This window comes from Propithecus coquereli, unplaced genomic scaffold, assembly GCF_000956105.1.
Source record: "Propithecus coquereli isolate 6110/MARCELLA unplaced genomic scaffold, Pcoq_1.0 Scaffold396, whole genome shotgun sequence".
NCBI lineage: Eukaryota > Metazoa > Chordata > Mammalia > Primates > Indriidae > Propithecus > Propithecus coquereli.
In genome coordinates this window covers 664,363-688,167 of record NW_012149685.1, presented here as the reverse complement: position 1 = coordinate 688,167, position 23,805 = coordinate 664,363, and the positions used below count along the sequence as shown (strand labels likewise).

The 23,805-nt window shown below is 35.4% G+C and overlaps 1 protein-coding gene across 1 annotated transcript in view; it reads left to right on the top strand.

The window, feature by feature from the left end:
• The window catches only part of LRRC7 (leucine rich repeat containing 7), a 571,016-nt gene that overhangs the window by 372,328 nt on the left and 174,883 nt on the right, over positions 1-23,805 (top strand). The window contains exons 9-10 of the mRNA XM_012652676.1: positions 8,603-8,610; positions 11,440-11,503. Coding sequence (XP_012508130.1) covers positions 8,603-8,610; positions 11,440-11,503 — 72 coding nt within the window. The remainder of the gene's footprint in view (positions 1-8,602; positions 8,611-11,439; positions 11,504-23,805) is intronic.

Here is a 23,805-nt window from a genome sequence, read left to right as displayed (position 1 = left end):
GGGGGGGTGCAAGGGCAACATACATAACCTAAACATCTGTACCCCCATAATATGCTGAAATAAAAATAAAAAAAAAAGTTTTCCATCAAAGAAAAGCCCAGGATGTGAAGGCTTCACTGCTGAATTCTACCAAGCATTCAAAGACATTATACCAATCCTACTTAAAACTATTCCCAAAAATCAAGGAGGGAATATTCCCAAACTCATTCTACTAGACCCTTTTCACCCTGATAGCAAAACCAGACAAAGGCACAACAACAAAAAGGAAAACCATAGGCCAATATCTTTGATGAATATAGATGCAAAAATCTTCAACAAAATACTAGCAAACCAAATTCAACAACATAGTAAAAAGATCATTCATCAAGATTAAGTGGGATTCATCCAAGGGATGCAAGGATGGTTCAACATATGCAAATCAATCAATGTGATACCTCAAATCAACAGAACAAAGGAAAAAAATCACATGATCGTTTCATTTGATGCTAAAAAAGCATTCAATAAAATTCAACATCCCTTCATGATAAAAACTCTCAAAACACCAGATATAGAAAAAACTTACCTCAACATGATAAAAGCCAACATGACAGATTCACAGCTAGTATCACGATACTGACTGGGAAAAACTGAAAGCCTTTCCTCTAAGATCTGGAACAAGGCAAGACTGCCCACTTTCACTGTTATTCAACATAGTACTGGAAGTTCTAGCTTATAGAGCATTCAGACAAGAGAAAGAAATAAAGGGCATCCATATTGGAAAGAAGTCAAATTATCCTTGTTTGCAGACAATATGATCTTATACCTAGAAAAACCTAAATATTTCACAAAAAAACCTGTTAGAACTGATAAACAAATTCAGTACAGTTGGAGGATACAAAATCAACACACAAAAATCAGTAGCATTTCTATATGCCAATAGTAAACAATGTGAAAAAGAAACTAAGAAAGTTATCCCATTTATAATAGCTACAGATAAAATAAAATACCTAAAAATAAGCTTAACCAAAGAAGTGAAAGACCTCTATAATGAAAATTGTAAGACATTGATGAAAGAAATTGCAGAGGACACAACAATATGGACACTATTCCATGCTCATAGATTGAAAGAAACAATGTTGTTAAAATGTCTATGCTACACAAAGCCATCTACAGATTCAATGCAGTTCCCATCAAAATACCAATGACATTCTTCACAGACATAGAAAATATAATCCTAAAATGTATATGGAACCACAAAAGGTCCAGAATAGCCAAAGCCATCCTAAGCAAAAAGAATAAAACTGGCAATCATATTTTCTGACTTTAAATTATACTATAGAGCTATAATAACCAAACAGCATGGTACTGGCCTAAAAACCTACGCATAGACCAATGGAACAGAATAGAGAACCCAGAAATAAACCCACACATATATAGTGAATTTACCTTTGACAAAGGTCCCAAGGATATACATTGGAGAAAGGACAGTCTCTTCAATAAGTAGTGCTGGGAAAACTGGATATCTATATGCAGAAGAATGAAACTAGACCCTTATCTCTGGCCACATACAAAAATCAAATCGAAGTAGATTTAAACATTTGATCATACAAATTATGTTTTATCTGCCATTGAACACTAGATATTTAATGTTTCTTGGTTTGTATCAATAATAAGTTAGGTTTCTTTGTAAAGAGGTGCACCAGTAGTTTGCATTTTTAATGAATGTCAATTCCTGAGCCTGTAGTCTTTAGTACCTGTGTTGTAAAGAACAATTTATTTTAAAAAATTTATAATATGAAGCTTATTTAAAGATATAAATTATTAACAAGGAAATAACATGATAATGTGATAAATCATAAAATGCAAATGTCCATTAAATATAGAACACAGACTAAGCAAAAAAATTCTTTTTCTTAGTTTCATTAAGAGAGAGACATCAGACAGCAACAACTGAGAGAAGTTTTCCTGTCCCTGTGCCTTGAATAGCCAGTAATTGGAGAGAGTATTTGAACACATTTGAAAAATAAGTTAAAGGCTGGAATGTATAAGCCCATGCCAAAAATTTGTAGAATCCTGAGAGTCAGGAAACCCAAGTTACTGCATTGGGAGTTTATGGGGAAACAACAGTCCTGCCAACTCTATGTGGCTTTAAAGGTAATTGTACATTTAAATAGATAAAAACCTCTGAATCTGATAAAAAGAAAATCATAGCTTATACAATTTTATCAAAGTGACAGATGTACCAAGATATTCCATTATTTTGTTCTAACTTGAATTTTTTCCAGCTTTGTAATTGGATATATGCTATAAAGTAACAGCATGATAGGAAGGACCTGATTTTAATAAATACAACCAAAATGACAGCGTTGAGAGCAAATGTCCTTGGATTCTAGTAATATGTAACCCGAGAAATGAGGATTTCAAATAATATATAAATATAAATAGTTATCTAGTGATAATTTGCTAACAATAAATATTCTCAGTCCTTTAATTTATGTCTCATATCTGTGTTCAAGGGCCTGAAAACTTAAATATTCTTAAACTTTAAGAACTGGTGTAGACAAGGGGTTGGGAGATTATGGCTTGTCCAAATCTAGCATACCTGTTTTTGTAAATAAAGCTTTATTGGAACACAGCTATGTCTATTTGTTAACATATCATCCATGGAGGCTTTTGCACTGCAATGGCACACTTGGGGAGCTGAAACAGAGACCATATGGATCACAGATCCTGAAACATTTCTTATACAGTTCATTACAGAAAAATTTTGCTGACTCTTGGCATAGAATATACTGAACTATAGAGCATATACTTTTTGTAAAATCATTCATGTTTAAGCAATGGTCAAGCCAACCAAAACAGACCAGATTCAAATGGCTGGCCGTTCTGGAAAAAGAGATGAAGATCCTATATCGGTGCTGTCACTAATTTTCTGTGTGATATTGAGGAAGTCACCAATAGAAGGGAGTGTTTCCCTTTGCTGAGGTCGCAGGGTGCAGGGCCAAATGGCAAAACCATATGGCTTTTAGGAAGAATGCGACAGTTGAGCCAGAAAACTATGTCCAAAACAATCATAAACACAAGGAGGGCCTTAAGTGACTATTGAGAGCCAAGATGTAGAGCCTAACAGGTCAAAGTTTCAAGCAGACAGATGAGGAGGATCTTATCAAATTTAAATACTTACAATAGCCTATTTAAATACACCTAAGCCTATGTCTTCATGGACTAAGTATGTCTATGATTTCATGGACTGAGATGGACAAGAACTTAGTTTCGTCTTCTACAAAAAGAAGTTTTTGAAGGAAAACTGGCAAAGTGTGCTCCTAGTCTAAGAAATGTTCTGTAGGAAAGAAAAAAATGAAAAAGTTCCTTGGTTACATAAGCAGGAAATAGTCTAAACTATTTCCATCTGTTAGAAAATGACAATGAACATTTGTATATTTTATCTGAGAAGTCCTGCCAATAAGAAATCTAACATTTTTGTCAACAAGCTCTGCCAAAATGTATTGACCATCTGAAATTTTTAAAAAATCATGCAACACCTATCTATAAATCCTTAGGAAAACTTTAGGAAAACACTGACTTGGACAGTCTTTTATGTTATTTCAAACTCTGAAAGCTTTCCCTGAGTGTTTTAGAAACTAAGAGAGCATTCACCATGCACTATTCATGTGGTTTACCTATATTAACTATTTTAATCATAACAATAACCCCATGACATAGGGATTTATATTATCATCCTTAAATTAGAGATGAGAAAACTGAGGTGCAGAGATGTCATTTAGCTTGTTCAAAGTCAAATAGCTAGTGAGTGGTGGAATCTGGATTTGGACCCCGGTAGTCTGAATCCAGAGTCCCTGGTCTCAACTACTATCCATATATAGTTTTATTGCTATATTTCTGATATCCGGAGAAATGAAACACTTCCTAAACATTTTACCTAATATTTCTCTTATTATTTGAATTATTTAAAAACCTATTATTGGAAATGTCAGGAAGTTAATGCAAGATTTAGATGGCCAGGGACTGGTGAACTTCAGCCTTTTCTGCCTTTATCCACCATGCATATTCCACAATAAGTGAGCTAATGTATGTTCATTACAGTATTTATTAAAACAAGCCTATCAGGATATCTTCTTGACAAATGTTAATTAATTGTAGCTGCCTCCTTGACAACTGTTAATTAATTGTAGATGCCTGATAGAAATTGAGTGGTTTGTCTTTGTAAATATTCTAGAATTCAGACTTTTTACTGGTAAAGAATCATTAATTCATGCCTGTGTGTATGTCTTCATTTAACAAACCCTGATTGAGAAGTTGTACTGTAAATAAAATTGGCAAATTACTTGCTCTCACAGAGGTTAAATCGAGCAGAGGGAGAAAAACAATTAGCAAATAAACAAATAAAAATAGGATATTTTCAGTGGTGTTAAGAAGGAAGTAAAACGGGGTAACATATAAAGTGAAGGCCAGCAGGATACTTTCTTTTGGATGCTGGAAGATGGATTAATATATGAGCTGAGATGAGGAAAAGGAGCTGGCTATGAGAAGATTCACAGGAAGAACATTACAGGCAGGAGAAACAGCAATGATCAAAGTAACAATCATAGAAAATTTACACATTTTGACAATTTTTATATATATGATATGACTATATATTGGTGAATATTATTTGATATAACCAATTTTATTAGAACTTGCTCCTTAAGATAACTGAGTTAATGTAGAAATGAATCTAAATAATCAGCAAGATATTTGGTTCAGATGGGTGAAGATCAAATTGTCAGCATTACTGATGGAGAACATGTCCCAAACTTGTGACCAAGTTCTTATATTTGCTCCCTGACCTATGGTGGTGATCACGTTTCCAAGGCCAGCCATTTGTATGGGGAAGTCACACCAATGGACTTCGGGTGGGGACAGAGAGACAGGCCTGAGACCCACAGGTGCTTACTTTACCAAAAAAGGAGTAGAGCCAATGAATGCATCCTGCAAGCAGGCTGGCTTAAAGAGCATAAGGGCAAGCCATGAGGGAACTCCCCTAGTAGAGTAAGGAGGTGACAAATGGAGGTAAGATGCTCACCTTCCTACCAATCAGGAAAGGGAGGGGACATTTGGCAATGTCTGGAGACATTTCGGTTGTGACAACTGTGGAGGGAGCTACTGATATCTGGTGGATCAAGGTCTTAGATGCTGCTAAACACCCCACAATGCACAAGATAGTCTCTCAGAACAAACAGTTATCTCACACTCAATGTCAGTAGTGCCAAGGTTGAGAAACACTGCATCCCAGAAGTCCCCTTTTCCAGCTATTAGGGTAGGACAATAGGGTTTCCTGCAACAAACACTAATGGAAATTTTGAGTTCACCTTGGACCAAAATCTTTTACATCCTTTGAGGATACATGTTAATATTACATGTACAAGATTACATATATAATATTATCTTAAGCTGCAATCTCAGTAAAATCAGTTGATCATATCTCAACTTATATGTACTTGCAGTATTTCATTATTTCTTTTTACATGTGCGAATATATGTGAGTCGTATATAAAGTTTCTCCAAAACCCAGCTCAAATGTCACCTCTTCTTGAAATTATTACTAATTACTGAACTGTTAGCTTCTCCTTCCTCTGAGCTCCTATGGCAATGTATACATACTTTTATCCTAGCACTTATCCTTCTGTGAAGTAATTAATCATTTAAAAGTCATTCCCATTTAGAAAATAAGCCCTTTAGAGTAGAGGCTGTGCAGGATGTGCTAAACATCCTGCAACGCACACGATAGCCCCCAATGTCAAAGAATTCACCATTTCAAAATGTCAGTAGTGGGAGCGGGGAGGAGGGGACGGGTATATGCATAAACAAAGAGTGCGATGCGCACCATCCGGGGGATGGACACGCTTGAATGCTCGGACTTGGCGAGGGGCGGGGGGAGTAAGGGCAACATACATAACCTAAACATCTGTACCCCCATAATATGCTGAAAAAAAAACGTCAGTAGTGCTAAGGTTGAAAAACCCTGCATCTCAGAAATCTCTGTAACTCCAAGTGCCCACAGGGTGCCTGCCATAAAGAAGCACAAACTATTTAAGTGAGCGAATGAATGTTCATAAAGAACACTAACATCAAAATATTATGAGTTGTATTTTATTTTTCTAAGTCTTACTTGTTTGTATCCTCATGAAATTAAAAACTTATTACATATGTTCATCTAAAAGGAACTTTTTTTGGACAATTTGACAGAATAATTATAGTTTAGCAAATAGCATGCGAACAAGGAAAGCAGTAGGCTGTGTTACGGACTGTCTAAAGTTTTGTGGGTAGGTAAAGACAGTCAATTTTAAAGGTGTAAAATATAGGAAATAATATTAGATGTCATCTTTAAAAAACAGAAATAAGAATGTAATAATTTTAAAGGAATAAAATGTAAGAAAGCATATTGGAAACACAACTTCAAAAATGGAAGAATGTAACGATAGAATGAAACTGTAGTAAGAGAGTAACAGTAATTAAAATTTGAAGGAAACTAGAATCATAAAAATAAAATGAGTTAAAATTAAAATAACACAAAAGGTATTTTATGTAAAATAACTTAAATATGCTTCAGGAAATAGGTCAGAAAGCCACATGAGAAAGCTTTTTTTCTCCCCCAGAACAAGCAAAAGAAATGTCAAAGGAATAGTAGGAAGCTGTATTATTTAATATAAATTTAAAGTATAGTTTCTAGGTATGAAGTTATGAACCAAAGGTTTTAAAAGCAGTAGCCTAAAACTATAATGGGAAAAGAAAAAGGCTTAGAGGTGGCATAGAGGCTACCTTTCCCCCCGACACAAAAGGAAACAATCAGATTTAAACTACTCTAAGAGAAATGTAAGAAATAATAGTTTCCTTATACATTGTCTTAGTCAGACAACATCTAGAGAGCATCTAGAGAGTAGTGTTCAATTCTAAGTGCCACTTGGCCCTCAGAGAAAGGGTCGGCTCATTTTAGGCTCAGCAGTCCATATGGTCTCTGTCTCAACTAAATTCTGTGGTTGTAGCACAAAAGCAGCCATAGATATGTTAATGAATGGATATGGTTGTGTTCCAGTAAAGATTTATTTATAATACAAAAGCAAAGGTGCCAGATTTGGACCTGCCCAGTTTTGGAAAATAAACATTGACAAATTTTAGTAGGTTGAATTTGGAGAATGTGTGTTTAAGGGTCTGGAAACCCTATCATATAAGAAATAATTTAAGAGATCACTCATATTATATTTAGCCTAGAAAAAGATAAATCCTATAACTAGTAAAATTTGCTTTAGGACACTCGGGTACAAGATGCCACTCCTTTCTTCATTTAGTAAAATGAATTTTGTGTTGGTCCTCAACCACAGGGCTGTGAAAAAAAAATTTATTCTCACTTTTATATTATCAGTGAGAAATACAGAGTTCATAGAATCCAGGAAATTGTCAAAGGGCCTCTGGTCTTCAGCTCATTGAGGTTCTCACCTGAATACCTGTTGCCTAAGACTACGTGGCCAAATCAAATGTAGGTGACTCTACTGCTCCTGTGATCATTTCTTGTTCACTTGTCACATTTAACCACGTGGTCCTTCACCTAGGTTCCCAACGCTTTGGTGCTCATTCTTTGTTTGTTGGGCCTGTGGTTTCAGAGAAAGGTTTGAGAGAATCTGCCACTCAGTATTCCCAGGTTGGGAAGAAAATCTAATTCTCTCTTCACGGGCCCCAGCTACTACCCATCCCTTTCCCTAAAAGCACCTATTCAGGGGTATAGATTTGGTGAGAGGTAAAGCAGATGGTCTCCTTAAAATGCTGCCCAAGGTTTTTTTGTTTTTTGTTTTTTTAATTTTTTTATTTCAGCATATTACAGGGGCACAAATGTTTAGGTTATGTATATTGTCCTTGACCCACCTGAGTCAAAGCTTCAAGTGTGTCCATCCCCCAGACGGTGCACTGCCCAAGGTTTTGCAACTGTCTTTAGACTATTGGTAGTCCCACACGGGCCCTTCTGGGTATCTTGAAACATATTTGAATATCTGGATAGGGAAATGAAGCACATACATATGAAAAAATTTATAATTAAAGAAAGTGTATGATAAATTCCAAGTAAATCATGGGGGAAAAAAATGGTATGTGATTTAAAAAGGAGAGATCATATTCAGGTAGATAATATTTGATTCCTCAAATCTTTATTTCCAGTGAAGACTTTTACCTGAGCTCCAGACACACACACACATACACACACACCCTGCCCCCACACACACCTTTTCCTAATATAAGTGTCTCACATTCACCCAAAGTCAATATAGTTTTAAAATACAATTCATTACATCCAACCTGTCTGCACCTTGTATTTATTCCATTCTAATAATCCCACACTTCTACTCAATCTAGAAACCATCTTTAATTTCTTCCTTCACGTCCCACATCCAAGCAGTCATCATCATTAACCAAGTCACGTCTTTCTCCAAAGCATCTCCCATATCTGCCACCATGTTATCCATGTTTCCATTGCCTTATTTCTGGCCCCAGTTATATCTCACATGAATTTCAAGGAAGTCTCTTATCTGGACTCACTGCTTGCACATCTTCTCCCCCTTTCTCATGCCATTCCAAGCTGCCAAAGTGAGTGTTTTAAAATACAAATCTGATCTCTTTTTCCTACCTGAATCTTAAAGTCTTCCATTGCCTTCAAGCTAAAACTGAAACTCCTTGGCTTGACATATAATATAAGATAACCTCATGATCTGACCCATGCTTACATATTATTTATTTTTTACTAGTTTTCTTATTACTTATTATTCCCTACTATGTCTTATTTCTTACTATTCTTACTAACCTGCAGTTGGTTGAATGAGCCATGTTCTCTTTCAACCCACCTCTTTGACGTTTCCTCCCGAAGTGGCCATCTCCCCTGACTCTGCAGCCTGACCAGCTCCTCCAAAGTGAAGCCTCGGTAAAGCCTCCTGTTTTCTACTTCCACCTCCTCAAGGCTGAAAAAGTACCTCTCCTCTGTGTTCTCCAGCAACCTACACTGCATTTCCTATGGCATTTACCCTCATTGGTAGAAATTATTGATTCTCTTAGCTATTTCTCTCAAGATTATGAGGTACTTAATAAGAGGAACAGCATCTTTCATCTTGATAACACTTGGGAGATAATAGGAAATCGATATATTTATGTTATCAAATAAATAATTTTGATCAATGAATGGGTAAAGGTATACTGAAGAGAACCAAGTGCATTAGCAAAGCCTTAAAACTTAGAAAACTGGTCTTCTCAAAATCACCACTAATCTCCATGTTGTTAAATCAAGTAGTCAGTTCTCAGTTCTATCTACAGGCTTCGTCACAATTTGTCCTGGCATCCATCTTGAAATGTTTTCCTTACTTGACTTCCAGGTCTTTACATTCTTCTGATTTTTCTCCTATGGCCCTAGTCACTTCTCAGCATTTTTTGTTGGTTCATCCTCACATCCTCTTAGATCTATTCTCTTCTGATCTATACTCAGTTCCTTGTTGATTTCATCGTCTCAAGACTTCACGTACCATCTTTATGTTATCATGCTCAAATACTCTATCTGTCCTGGACTTCTTCCCTCACTCCAGACTTGTATATACACTGCCTGATTAACATCTCTAGTTGGCTCCACAATAGAAATTTCCAACTTAACACTTCTAAAACCGAACCTCTGATCTACCCAAAACCCTGTTCCACCTGATCTTCCCCATCAATCAATTGAAATTTCATCTTTCTAGTTGTTCAGACCAAAACACACTTCCAGTCACACGTGACTCTACTATCTCACACCCCCCACAGCCAATCCATCAGCAAGAGATTTGGCTTTAATCTTAACTATACCCAGAACCCAACCACTTCTCAGCACCTTTGCAACCGCCACCGTGGCCCCAGACATCATTGCCTTTTGTGTGGCTTATTATATTGGCCTCCTATTTGATCTCCCTACTTCCACTGCTATCCCCCTCAGTCTAGTTACAAGCCTGCAATCACAGATATCCTTTTAAAACAAGTCACTTCAGAAACATCTTTGATCAAAACCCTTCAGCAACGCTCCATCTTACTCAGAATGAAAGCCAAAGTCTCGACGTTGAACATAAGACCCCATATTATACAACTCCCCATGATATCAACTCCTCATGCCTCCTCCACCTCCCTCATCCTGGTCTCCTAGGATGTCTTCAAGCAAGGAACATGTACCTGTTTTAGAGTCTTTGTAGGAGAACTTTACTCTTTGTAGATGTGTTGACACACTCTTTCATTTCCTTTAGCCATGGCTCCAATTCCTCATTTAGGCCTTCCTTGCCTGATCACTCTGTTAAAAATTAAATCCCTGTATGAATTCTCCCTATCTACCTCCTCTGCTTAGGTTTTCTGCATAGCATTTGAACCTTCTAATATATTATTTTATTTTACTTAGTTATTTTGTTTACTGTCATTCTCTTTCTACTGGATGCAAAGTCCTTTTGGGGCAAAAATTCTTACCTTTGTTCATTGCTGTACTCCAGATCAGCACATAATAATCTTACAATAATCTCTCAATAATAGTTTCTGAGTAAAGAAAGAGTACACACATTTTTTCCATTTCTGAGTGCTTGACAGTGTCTGGACTGTAGCAGTTTTCCATTTAAACTTCATAAAAGCCCTGTAAGATGATTTCTACATCCATGTTAAAGATGATAAAAGTAAGATTTCTAATATTTGAGTCAGTGATATTTCTTTTCTGTATAGGTGGGACTTAAGAACAGCATTCTGGTTAGTGGGGAGACAAAACCCTCTTTCAGAAAAACACTCTCTTTCCTTACGTTGTGTGTTCACTTGAGAGTACTTTGAAAAATGCTGACTGTATATGGAGCGTGCTTGGGTTCCCCTAACCTTTGACACCAACTCTTGCCCAAGGTTTTGCAATCCTTCAAAGCTGTAGCAGCATTCACATCAATATGTTTAGGAGACAATGAATACAACAATTTTTCTCTAACAGAAGTTCATTTATGGGAGAAGATAAAGATAAGACTGATGATGAAATTGTGCTATACTGTAGAGTTGTAGGATGCTTTGCTAAGAATTGAGTTTGTCCATTGGTTCCCAAACCTGTGATGACTCTTAAAAATATCTATAGTGGGGCCCCACCCTATATATTCTTTTGGTGTAGATATTTAACAGTCTTCTCAGGTTTTTGTTAAGCAGCCAGCCTTGTACTTCAACCTTTCAGTGGCATTTGGAAATTGATGTTATAGATCATGATAAGCTACTAAAGGTTTTCAGATGGCAGTTTGCATACATTTCTGTGTTTTTGAATTTACTTCTTGCTAAAGAATACCCCTATTTTTGTGCACTGTCCAATCAGGTAAATCTGGTGGGGGTGCAGGTGGAATGTCTTTCAAAGCAATGTATCATGCACTGCCTCACAGTAATATTTCTCTGCATCTGTTATAGGTCAATGCACAAACTGGCCCAGTTGGAAAGACTTGACCTAGGCAATAATGAATTCAGCGAGCTGGTAAGCAAATGCCTTTTCTAAACTTGATAAATACACTCCAAGAGGTTATTTCTTTTGCTCTGTCTTTGTAAGCCCAGGCATTAAATCGAGTGCACATTTATATTTGCTAAATATAATAAATAAAATCTGAGAGTTAAAGTGATTGTTTGACTATATAGTGAGCCTCAGAGAACTGAATAATCTTAGGGTTCACTAAAAAAAGAATTTGAACAAGATGCAAATTGACAGTTTTGAGTACCAACTATGTGGCAGGCACCATGTTAAGTGTGTTATGTACGTTATCTCATTTAATTTGACATATTGCCATTTTAACTTTATGGAAATGAGCTCAAAGTGGACACTGACATGCATAGCTATCAATATTATGCAGTTGAACAGGAATTAAACTGAAACTTGATTAACTACAAAGTCCATACCTTGAAAACTTCTGCCTTGGAGGCTGCTTGGTGGCATAGCATGGGAGAAGTGAGTCACTAACGGCGTTCTATTTCCAGTTGTACTGAAAGTGTCTTTCTAGTGAACACACGTTACTACCTCACTGCCAGTGAGATTGACAGAATTATGTCTGCTCTTTTCAGGTGTTAGTTTTCTTTAAAATTTGCCTGAAGACCAAAATCTCAAACATAGGTTAGGAAGCAAATACTCCTTTACAAGAAGATCCAGCTTTCTTTATTCAGAAATCTTCTACTTGGATATCTTCAATTTCAAAAATCTAATTCATCTACAGTGTATTTAACTGTTTTTAAATTAAAACATTTAAGTAATCAGTTTTTTCCTGTCCCAGCTCTCTAATTATGTGGACTTTGTGCAAGTTGCTTAACCTCTCTAAACCTCATTTTCCTAATCTATAAAATGAGAATTATAATAATTCCTCTATCACACGGGGCATGTATGAAAATTAAATAAGATGATACATGAACGGGGCCTGGCAAAAGTTGTTCTTAGTAAATGCCAGGATACAGGGATGACGGGGTTCAATTCACACTGTATTCTGAATGCACAAAGAAAATTAACTTATTTTATTTCAACCATGGCTAATCTGATCATTATCCCAGCCTCTATCAACTGTTTATTAAGAGTAGAAACTGACTTTTATTCCTCTGTGAGTAAAAGTTTAATGTGATTTAAGAAATTAGATGATCCCTTTAGGTTTGTTCATCTATTTCTTTTTTCTTAAAGATGTGTTAGTAAAGTTTGTTCATCTTTCTTACATACAACTCCTGGTCTTTCATGTATCCTCTCCCCTTCCCCTATTTCATTCCCTAAGATGGAATTTGGTTATGTCCAAAGGAGGCTACATGTCTTTGGGACCTGGGTAAAAGGGACCCCTGGCCTTAGGCTGGTTTTTGGAAGTGTGCGGGCCGCACGTGTAGCCTCTAGGCTGCTGACTGCAGCTGATATTGCCTCTTGTGTTAAATTCTGAAGCTGTGGTCAGGTCTCTGGGCTCAGGCAAAACTTCCTGGAAGCATTGGCTTTCTTCCTCTTTGGGCATTGCTACACTCCACTTTCACTGGCTACAAGTGCAAAAGTCTCCATTGTGTCCTCCCTCCAGCACTAGGCTGAGCAGACCATCTCCAGTTTCTGTTGTGCAGCTCCCTCACCAGCCATAGTCCCAGTAGTGGCTCCATAGCCAGTCTGCTGGCTCTGAGAATCAAGACATGGAGCTTGCCCTAGTAGTTGAAAGAACATGGACAGTGGATTGAGACAACTGAGGTTTGCACTCAACTCCATCTCTGGCGAGCTGAATACCTTGGGGCCTATAGCACACTCTCTAACCTCAGCTTCCTCATCAATAAAATAAAGATAATAATCCCATCTAGCTCACAGGCTTCTTGAGAGAATTTATTGTGAGAGAATTAACAATAAACACTCAGTATGTTTCAGTGAATTCCAATTCTGTCAGGTATATCATTTTGCAAGTCTTTCATCTGGTTATTTGTGAATCAATATTTTACTGTAAAGATGTTGGTCAACAAACGTGAATAGGGTAGGTTTATTTTTTTAAAATAGACCTATTGAAAGTAAATTTAAAATTATTTTAATGTATGTTTTATGGTATCTAAGAAATCATCATCTGAGCAGAACAGTTTTTATTTTTCGATATGTCAGTATTTCATGTTAGGCACAAAATGAGTATCTTTTTCCACTTTTTTTTTTTTTTGCATTTGTCCTAGGAGGCTTTATTTGATAATGCTCAGTTATTTGGAGAGTATAATTGTGGAACTTCACATTTATAATGTTATTCACTTTTAATCAAATGTCTGACTGTTATTAGTCATATGCATGGAACTTGCTGTTGTTCCTTTGACAGTAAAAACTTTTAATGAGAAAATAAAAGACTTTGCTCTTTTGGAGATCTCTAAAAGCAATGTGTTGTGGAGGAGAGAGGATCAAATTCCATTCTGTAGCTAGATACTAACACCTAGGAGGTTATCATTAGATGACTTACTTTTGTATGACATGGTAAAGAGACAATGTGGAGAGTCGATAACTGTAAGTTTAAAAAAAAAAACTTAACATGTCAAAGTCTAATGAAAACAGAAGTTTATTTGCTTGAGAAGGAATGTGTAATAAATATTCCAAGAAAATTCTAAGTAGAAATATCTACTTATGGATGCATTTGTACTTATGAACAATTTTAAACAAAGAGAATTATCTCGTGTTTCTAAAAGCGATAACCACCAGAAGACAATGGCCAATGTTCTGGGAACGTAATAGATTCTTAAAGTTTTTTTTTTTTAATTCTTTCTTTCATGGATTGTTTTGCTCAATGTAAAACTAATAAATGTTCATTTAAGAAAATTTAGAAAGATGAAATATGAAAACGATAGTAAAAGTCATATATGATGTACGTATAACCATTACTAATATTTTTTGGTATATCTTCCCCCTCATCCCTGTTTTCTTTTCATTATTTCAAATGAGTATGATTAGGGGTCAGGTCAGAGATGGAACATTATTAGGTTGATGGATGAAGCTGGATAACATCAACCCTTAGCGATCCTCTGTGTACTCTGAGTAGAACTAAAAGTCACAGAATAATTAGGAGCTTCCCAACTGTTGTGGAACAGTTAGCGGGGCTGAAACAGATTCCTTGACTATCATGAGGCCCTATAGCCCTATGGTAGGTACATCTTCACTATCCAGTGAACTGAGTTCCTGTTGGTCCTGAACTGGTAGAGGAAATAATGGAGACCCCAAAAGAAAATCACCATGTGTAAGAAACATTCAGGAAAATGAGGCAGATTGAGTAGCAGAGCTTGGAGGATGAGGGGATCAGTAGATCCAGAAGCACAGTGAGGCCCTGATGACCATCCCTCAATCTAGACTGGATCATGGGCAGCAACCCACCCAGGACCACAGAGTGATGAGGGGCAGCAGAGGAGGAAGGCAGGGATACAACGGTTATTGGAGCAGGGGCTCCCTTCTGTGGGAGATTCCCTTGTCTCTGTCCCTTCCCATCCCCCACCAAGGGAACTTCTAAAAAGAATAATTAGGGAGGAGGATCTCAGGAAGGGTCCAATTTCCTGGTCCTGTGCTATTTGAGCAGAGGGAGGGTGGGTCAAAGAAATGAGATTTGAAATTTTACCGTAAATAAGGCGTAATACATACTGGTTATCTGTATAGATATTTCTATCTATTAATACCACATTGGAATTATAGTATGCATTCTATTTTCTATTAATGCATGATTATCAAATTCAAATAATTAGATTCCTTACAGGCATTAAAATTTAAAATCTTTCTTTGTAGCTTCCTAATTCAGTTGAATTAGAAAGACTGTCAAATAATAGCTACAAAACAAATAGTGAATTAAGACCTGAATTTAAGGGAAAAAAGTAAAACCAAAACAGCTTGATTTTTATTATATCAAATTAGATACATATACATTAATTATGTGTAATATGCATTTAAGTTACAAGCATAATAAAACACATCCTATGAACCCACTACCATGTTCTTACAAGCTAGAACAAACACTGCTAGTCATGCGCAGCTACCTGCATGCTTTTCCCCAACCCCCACATTCTGTCTTCCCCAGAGGTAGCAACAACCCTGAATTTGTTTAACATTCCTTTGCTGTAATTTTACCCCATTTGTATGGCTCTCTAAGTATTATATTGCTGTTCTTTGCTTTTTCTCAAAATGTGACCATACCACAACTTACTTATCCTTCCTTATCTTCATGGACACTTTTCTCCAGTTATTTCTTACACTGTTGCTATGAACATTCCTATACACACAGATGTGCAAGAGTTTATCTAAGGCATATACGTAAAAGTGGAATTTCTTTATCATAAGTTATGCACATATTCAGCTTTAAAAATAATGCTTTTAAAAAAAAATAGTTGTACTCATTTACCAACAATGTATAATAGTTACCATGCTTCACATCTTCACCAACACTTGATATTATCAGGCTTCTTATTTTTGCCAGTACCATGGCCATAGAATGGCATCTGATTATGATCTTAATTTGCATATCTCTGATTTCATGAGATTGATGATCTTTTTCATATGTTTGTGACAGTTTGTATTTTCTCTCCTGTGAAATACCTGTTTATGTATTTTTGTCCATTTTTTTACTGGTTTTATTTTTCTTGTTAACTTATAGGGATCTTTTATAAAAGTTAGGTACTAATTCTTTTTTAGTTATAGGTTCTACAGATCTCTGCTCCCTGTCTGTGGAGTCTTTTTACTTTCTACAACATGTCTTTTGATGAGTAGAAGTTCTTAATTGTAATATAATAAAGTAAATAAAATTTTTTGTGTCTAGCACATTTTATGTCTTGTTTAAGAAGTCCTTTCCTCCCCAAAGTCAAAAAGATCTTTTGTTTTCTTCTAAAAGATTGAAGGTTTCATTTTTCATAATCAAGTGTATTTCTATCTGGGCTTAATTTTTTGTAGTGTGTATTATTTTTGTTCAGATACTCAGTTTTCTAAGCAACATCTACTTCTTTTCCACATGAATATGGGTGTCACTTCCTAACAAAATATGATTTCTATACATTCATAAGTTACTTTCTTTGTTGGACATTTTACTTTCTGAGTATCAGACCATACTGTTTTAATTAGCACAAACAATAAGTTTTGGTATCTGATAGGACAAGTGTCCCTGACTTAGCCACCCGGACATTAACATTTCATATATAAATTGTAGAATTAGTTTATCAAGTTTCTCAAAAAGAAAAAATTGTTGTTGTTATTTTATTGTTGAATTATTTTTTTGTTGAGTTATAAATGTAGTTATAAACTTTTTCAAAAATTATAATCCCCAACTGTTTGTTGCAGGTGTATAGTAATCCATTTGATTTTTGTTTATATCTAGCCATCTGCTAAACCCTCTTAATAATATGATTAATTTGTCTACAGATTCTTTAGGGATTTATATATAGCTAATCAAATAGTCTGTGAATAATCACAGTTTGTTTTCTTGCTCCTCAATTTTTAAACACTTCATTTCTTTCTCTTGCCTTATATGTGACTAGAACCTCTAGTACTATGTTGAAATGAAGTAAATATCATTGTTCAATTCCTGATTTTAATGGGAATGCATTAGATGTCATTAAGAATGCTCTTTACTATTAGTTTTGGATAGATACTCTTTATCAGGTTCAGAACACACCTTTCCATTTCTAGATTACTAAGAGAATTTATCACGAAGAAATACTAAACTCCATGGAATAATTTCTCTGCGTTTATTAAGATCACATTTTTTTCTCCTTTAATCTGTTAATATTGTGAATTATATATATGGAATTTATAGTGCAAAACCACCTTTGTGTCTCTGGAATAAATACAACATGATCATGATTTGATCATGATCAAGACATTCTATATAACCTGCATTCGATTCAATCCTGCTTGGGATTTTTAAAAATCCATGCTTATGGGTGAGATTTGTATACATTGTTCATATGTACTTTCTGTATCTGTGAGTTTATATTATTCATCAGTTTTGGAAAATTATCAGCCCTGCCTCTCAAATGTTGCCTTTTATCTATTTGTTCTGTCTCTCCTGCTAGATTAAATATGGGTACAAAATCATCAGCATTTAAGAAACACTAGCTACTTTTATTATTAATAATTATTTTACCTGTTTTCTGAAAAAAATAATCAGATAAGGGGTACTATCCTTGAGAGACTCTTTCTTACCTCTTTACCTAAAATTATCCAATATTCATTCTCCAGAATTTGGAGACATGCTGGTGAGATCATTTTGAGAGTATTTTCAACTTTTTTGAACTATTTAATATGCCAGTTACTAAGAAAGATATTTCTAAATTATAGGATACTCAACTTCTGGATTAAAGACAAAACATGATTTTAAAAACAAAACACCTAAATGACAGTAGCAAAAAATATTTGAGTGAGAAAAATTATTACATGTGAAAAAACAATATTTAATTTTTTAAACACAATGCAAAGATGTATTGCATTTAAAAATTCAAAGAATTCATCAGGAAGTGAGTAACATCATTTTAACTAATATTTGAAACAGTATATCCGGCAGTCTTTATAGAAGCATTTCATAAATTCAGCCATCCATGGTCTATTTTAGAGGGCATATTCTATAATGCTTCTTTACAGAAAAGCTTTGAAAATATTTTGCACTCTACAAATCACATTTTAAATGCTTAATAAAGTTACAGATTATAATAAGCAAAAATGTCTAATCTCAACTTTCAAATGGAATTTGTTTCTATTTGTTTTTCTTCATTTCATAGCCAAAAACTTCAAAGAAATAAATTAAATTAAAGTTCTTAAAATGGAGATATTCTGAGAAAGATATTTGAGAATAAATGCCAATAGTTGTATAGACTGGGCTATGTAAATAATATTAATGTGTTTTCTTAGAAATTTAACAGTTGAATACTTATGCTAATGTTTTAACTTGTAATTGAAATCAATTAAAATTAAATTAAATTCATTTTACTAAAGCATGGCAGCTAATGGTTTCATCTCCTGAATTTGTGCAAGGTGTGCCCATTTTTAATTACCCAAGATGCATGTATATCTGAAGCAAGCACTATATTTGCATATCCAGTAATTTCCTTTGTCAATAATGACAACAGATGTTTGCCACACCTACTAATCAAATGTTGTCATTTATTCTTCAAATAAAACTTACAAATAAGAGCCAAATATTAAGTAGAATTTGTCATCATATAACTGGCCACCCCATTTTTAGGGAAAATACTTGAAACATCCTCATTATTAACTCTTCCATTTTCCTGCATTTGTAAAACTACTAAGGCCATAGATTGTATATATATCACAGACATTTCCAGATGTTATTATTATAATATCAAGAGACATTTGAGAAATGAAACATTTTTAAAGTTACTGGAGGCACATCAATTTTTGTATCAGTCAGGGTCCAGTCAGGGGTGGAAACTATATCGATTATTTAACAAAGAAATCTTAACATAAAGAATGCTTATTAGAAAACTGAAAAGGGAACACCGAATTATCACAGAGTCAATAACTCTAGGAAGCAGCTAATGCCCCTAGGGTGGGGAACAAAGAGAAGAGGGTGGTGTAAGGAATTATGAAAACATGAAGCTGGGACTTAGCCCTCTAGAAGGAGGGGACCCGCCATTGGTGCTGTATCTCTGAGGGGGTGTGATGAGGGTGGTTCCAGTTGTATGGAAAAGCTATAAACCAAAACAACTGCTGTTACTGAATTCCAGTGTTACTATAGGGCGAAAAAGTGTTGCTGATGAGATGCTAAGAGGAGCGAAAAGTAAATAGAAAGAGCAAGTCCCTCTTTCTCCTCCAGCCTCCTGGTCTCTCCCCAGTGCAACACAGAGCCACCTGTCAGAAAAGAATTGCAGTTAACCCCAGAATTTCAAAATAGGGGTTAGAAGAGTTAGCTCACAGCTGAAAGAAGCAATAGGCTAATACCCAGAAACTTAATACTGTGTCCTGAAAACAATAGATGAGAAATGTTTATTTTTGCTCACTCAATTTTAGCATCATTTTCTCCAGAAAGCTTTCCCTGCACCTAGCAGAGTACCCGGCTCCCAACTGATACTTGACAAGTGTTGATGAACAAATGAATGAATAATCTGATTTTAAAAGTGAATAGTCAATTCTCATCATCAGAATCACGCCTATATAAAGAGGAAATTTTGAATTCAAACTAAGCAATAATAGAGATGGTAAAAATGTTTTCATTCATCTGAAAAGCAATCATTCCATAACTAGCTGTTTTTTGAGGTATTGATCTCAAGTTACTTCAAGACATACTTCGAAATGTGTTTCTTGATGAAACTTTAAAGTATAAAATTTGGACTTACAACCAATAAATACATACACATCCACAAACATACATATGTACATAAATAAATAAATCTGTACTCCCCCTGATTCTGAAATTTGAAAGGAATTCTTGATGAATCATTCAATTAAAATGCATTTTCTGACCGAAAATAATTATGGAGATATTTCTCTCAAAGAAGGATCAATTTGGGGTCTCCATTTTTATCAATGCAACATCTGTTGGACTACGACTTTAATAAACAGACTCCACTGTCGTACATACAAATGAAGGAACTCCTTTTCTTGCTTTCCAACTTTCCTTTTACTAGCAATAAAAGAAATCATCTTTTCCTCTGTTTTCCAAGGAAGCAGTTTTCCCCTCATTGCCATTTCTCATTGCCACAGTATCATGACTGGGCACGCAGAATGAAATTAATTAGCTCCATTTGCCTTTTTGGAATTTTCTGAGGATGACATATATTTCAATATAGTCAAATGCCTTGAGGATTCTGTCAACAGTTTCTGCCAGAGAAATTAAAGAAAATAAAAACCTTTTTGATGAAACCAGAATAAACTACATTAAATAAGAGTTCAAATTTATAATCAAGACTTTACAAAAAAATAGGCATACTCTGCAATTATGGAATAAACCCAAGAGAACTTTCTTGAGTTGCAAATAGGGATTGTAAATCATCCAAAATACTAACAAAAACTGTTTTTAAAGTAATTAAATTCAAACTAGAGTCTTCCTCATTCATATGCCAAAATGGTAATATCTGGATGTATTATCTGACTAAAATCGAATTAATAGAAAAAAAGTTGTTTTCTTTCAGATTTCACAACAAACTAAAACTAACAGATAATGAAAATACTCAGGAGAAATATAAAGAAAAGAAAAGGCGACATGGAGCGGGACCGATGTAATTAAGGATGGCAGTTAAGCTTCACTCAGACATTTTAGTAAAAACCGGAAGGAGAGGAAGGAGTGAGGCAGGCACATATCTGGGTGGAAGGTTGTTCTGTGCAGAGAAGAGCAAGCACAAACACCTGAGCTGGGAGCAAGCCTGGCATGTGTACAGCAGGAAAACTGGAGAGACACAGTAGACTTAGTGAGAAGAGAAAACTAGTAGGTGATACATTCATTTGCAGGGTGGGGGAGAATCCTACAAGACATTTTAAGGATTTAGGCTTTTATTCTGAGTTTAATGGGAAGCTCTTTGGAAGGTTTTGAACAAGTAGAACCTTGGTCTGACTCACATCAAATTATGTTGCATTAGGTTACACTCATTAATTAGGTTACACTGCCAGGGTCACTTTGACTGCTATGATGATAGATGGGAGAAAGGAGTTCTAGGTGGGGTCAATGAAACCACTTAGAAAGTTATTGCAATACTCTAAGTTATAACATCCTAATTAGGGTGGTAGCAGTGCAGGTGCTAAGAAGGAGACAATTTCTCAATAATTTTATAGCCAGTATATCTAGTGGGATCTGAACTTTGTAAATTAGGAACACTCTCTTTCAAAAAATAATACAAAATTAGGAAAACATAATTGGGTACAAAAGAGAATGTTATTCAGAATGGAAAAAAGCTACAAATTTTAAGTTACAAATAAAAATTAATAAAATATAATTTCAAAAGCTGACAAATGCCATAAACATCATAAAATCCAGGAAAATAACATAATAGCACACATCTATAGAGCTTTTCCCCTTACATTTTGCTTTCATGCTCTTTGACACCCTTTTTGAGTGACAAATATTTAGTAATATCATTCTCCATGGAGATAATAGAAAAATAATCCAGTCTTTTCTCTTACACAATTTTTATTATTGATCATTTCAGCTTTACAATTTTTCACTGATGCGCCTCATAAAATTTTAGGATTGTTGTCAAATTTGAGAAAACTTCTGCCTCTGTGCATTATTTTTTTATAAATAAATATTTTTATTACAGTATTACATACTTACAGAAAGTCATATGAATTATAACATAGAAGTTTGATGAATTATCTCTGAATGAACACATCTGTTCATTTGCATCCAGAACAAGAAATAAAATAACAAAAATAACCCCAGAAAACTTTTTTATGATCTCTTCTGATCACTAGTCTCCCTGTTCACAACAGTAACCCCATCCTAATCCTTAATATAACACATTGATTTTGCCTGTTTTTGAACTTTACATAAATGGAATTCTATGGTATGTAGTATTTTGTTTCTGTCTTTTGCTTAACCTTAGATTTGTAAGATTCACTCACATCATTTTATGCAGCGTACGTCTGTACATTTTCATTGCTCTGGAGTATTTCATTGTATAAATAAAACAGTTTATATAACGGATGCAGTGCACGCCGTCTGGGGGATGGGCATGCTTGTAGCTCTGACTCAGGCAGTGCAAAGGCAATTTATGTAACCAAAGTGTTTGTACCCCCTAATACTCTAAAATTAAAAAATCTTTTAAATTAAAAATGCATAAATGCACCAGCAGGGGAAAAAAACAAATATCAAAAAAGAAAAAAGACAAAGAGATACTTTTCAGTTGCCAAGCAAAACTAAATTAAAATAAAAATGTAATTAATTATAATTGCCTAAGAATTGCTAAAATTATGCAAACTAGTACAACCACTGTGGAAAGTAATATGGAGATACCTCAAAGAGCTACAAGAAGAACTACCATTTGATCCAGCAATCCCATTACTGAGCATCTACCCAAAAGAAAAAAAGACATCTACACTAGAATGTTTATAGCAGTACAATTCACAATTGCAAAGATGTGGAAACAACCCAAGTGCCCATCGATACATTAGTGGATTAATAAAATGTAGTATATGTATACCATGGAGTTCTACTCAGGCACAAAAAACAATGGTGATATAGTACCTCTTGTATTATGCTGGATAGAGCTGGAGCCCATTCTACTAAGTGAAGTATCCCAAGAATGGAAAAACAAGCACTACATGTACTCACCATCAAATTGGTATTAACCGACCAACACTTAAGTGCACATATGGTAGTAACATTCACTGGGCGTCGGGAAGATGGGAGGGGACACGAGGGGATGGATATATTCACACCTAATGGGTGCGGTACGCATCGTCTGGGGGATGGACACGCTTGAAGCTCTGACTCAGGTGGGGCAAAGGCAATATATGTAACCTAAACATTTGTATCCCCATAATGTGCTGAAATAAAAACAAAATTTTAAAAATTGCTAAAATTAAATAGAATGAAAATGCCTCCATACATTTTAAGCCTTGTTTTTCCTCCACTACCTACATACTTCCAGTGCCAGGAACCAAAGGGCATGTTTGTGTTTCAATATGTCCTCTGGCTCTGTACTTTCACGTCCTGATCGCCAGGTGAGTCAACACAGTGGGTAGTAGGAGGATTTCTGGAAGCCATATCTAAACCAAATGGCTAGCCAACATAAATGCATACAGAAATTATTGTAAACCACATAGATATATTCTACTACACCTGTATTAAGGGTATCCCCATGCAACTTCCTTTTAGCTAGCTCCCCAAAATGCCTGTGACCATTCTACCACCACACGACACAAGAGAGAAATTGCCACAGAGAGAAAATCAGGATGGAAATTATAGTTCAAATACCCTACTTTTATCCAGTATTCCAGGTCTAGGTATATATTTGATAATTTAATGAATAAACACAATATAAAATTATTACCTTACAGTTCCAGAGGTCAGAAGTCCTAAAATCCAGTTCTCATTGTGGTGCTCCTTCTGGAGGTTCTAGAGGGGAATCCATTTCCTCTCTTTTTCCAGCTTCTAGATGCCCTCCCCCCACATTTCTTAGCTCATGGCCCCTTCCTCACGTCACTTTAATCTCTGCCTCTATCGACACATCTTTTATACCTTCTCTGACCCTCCTGTCTCCCTCTTATAAAGACCCTTGCGATGACACTGGGCTCCCTCAGGTAATCCAGGATAACCTCTCCATCCCAGGATCTTTAAATTAATCACATCCGTAAAGTTTCTTTGACCATGTAAGGTAACACAGTCATACGTTCTGGGG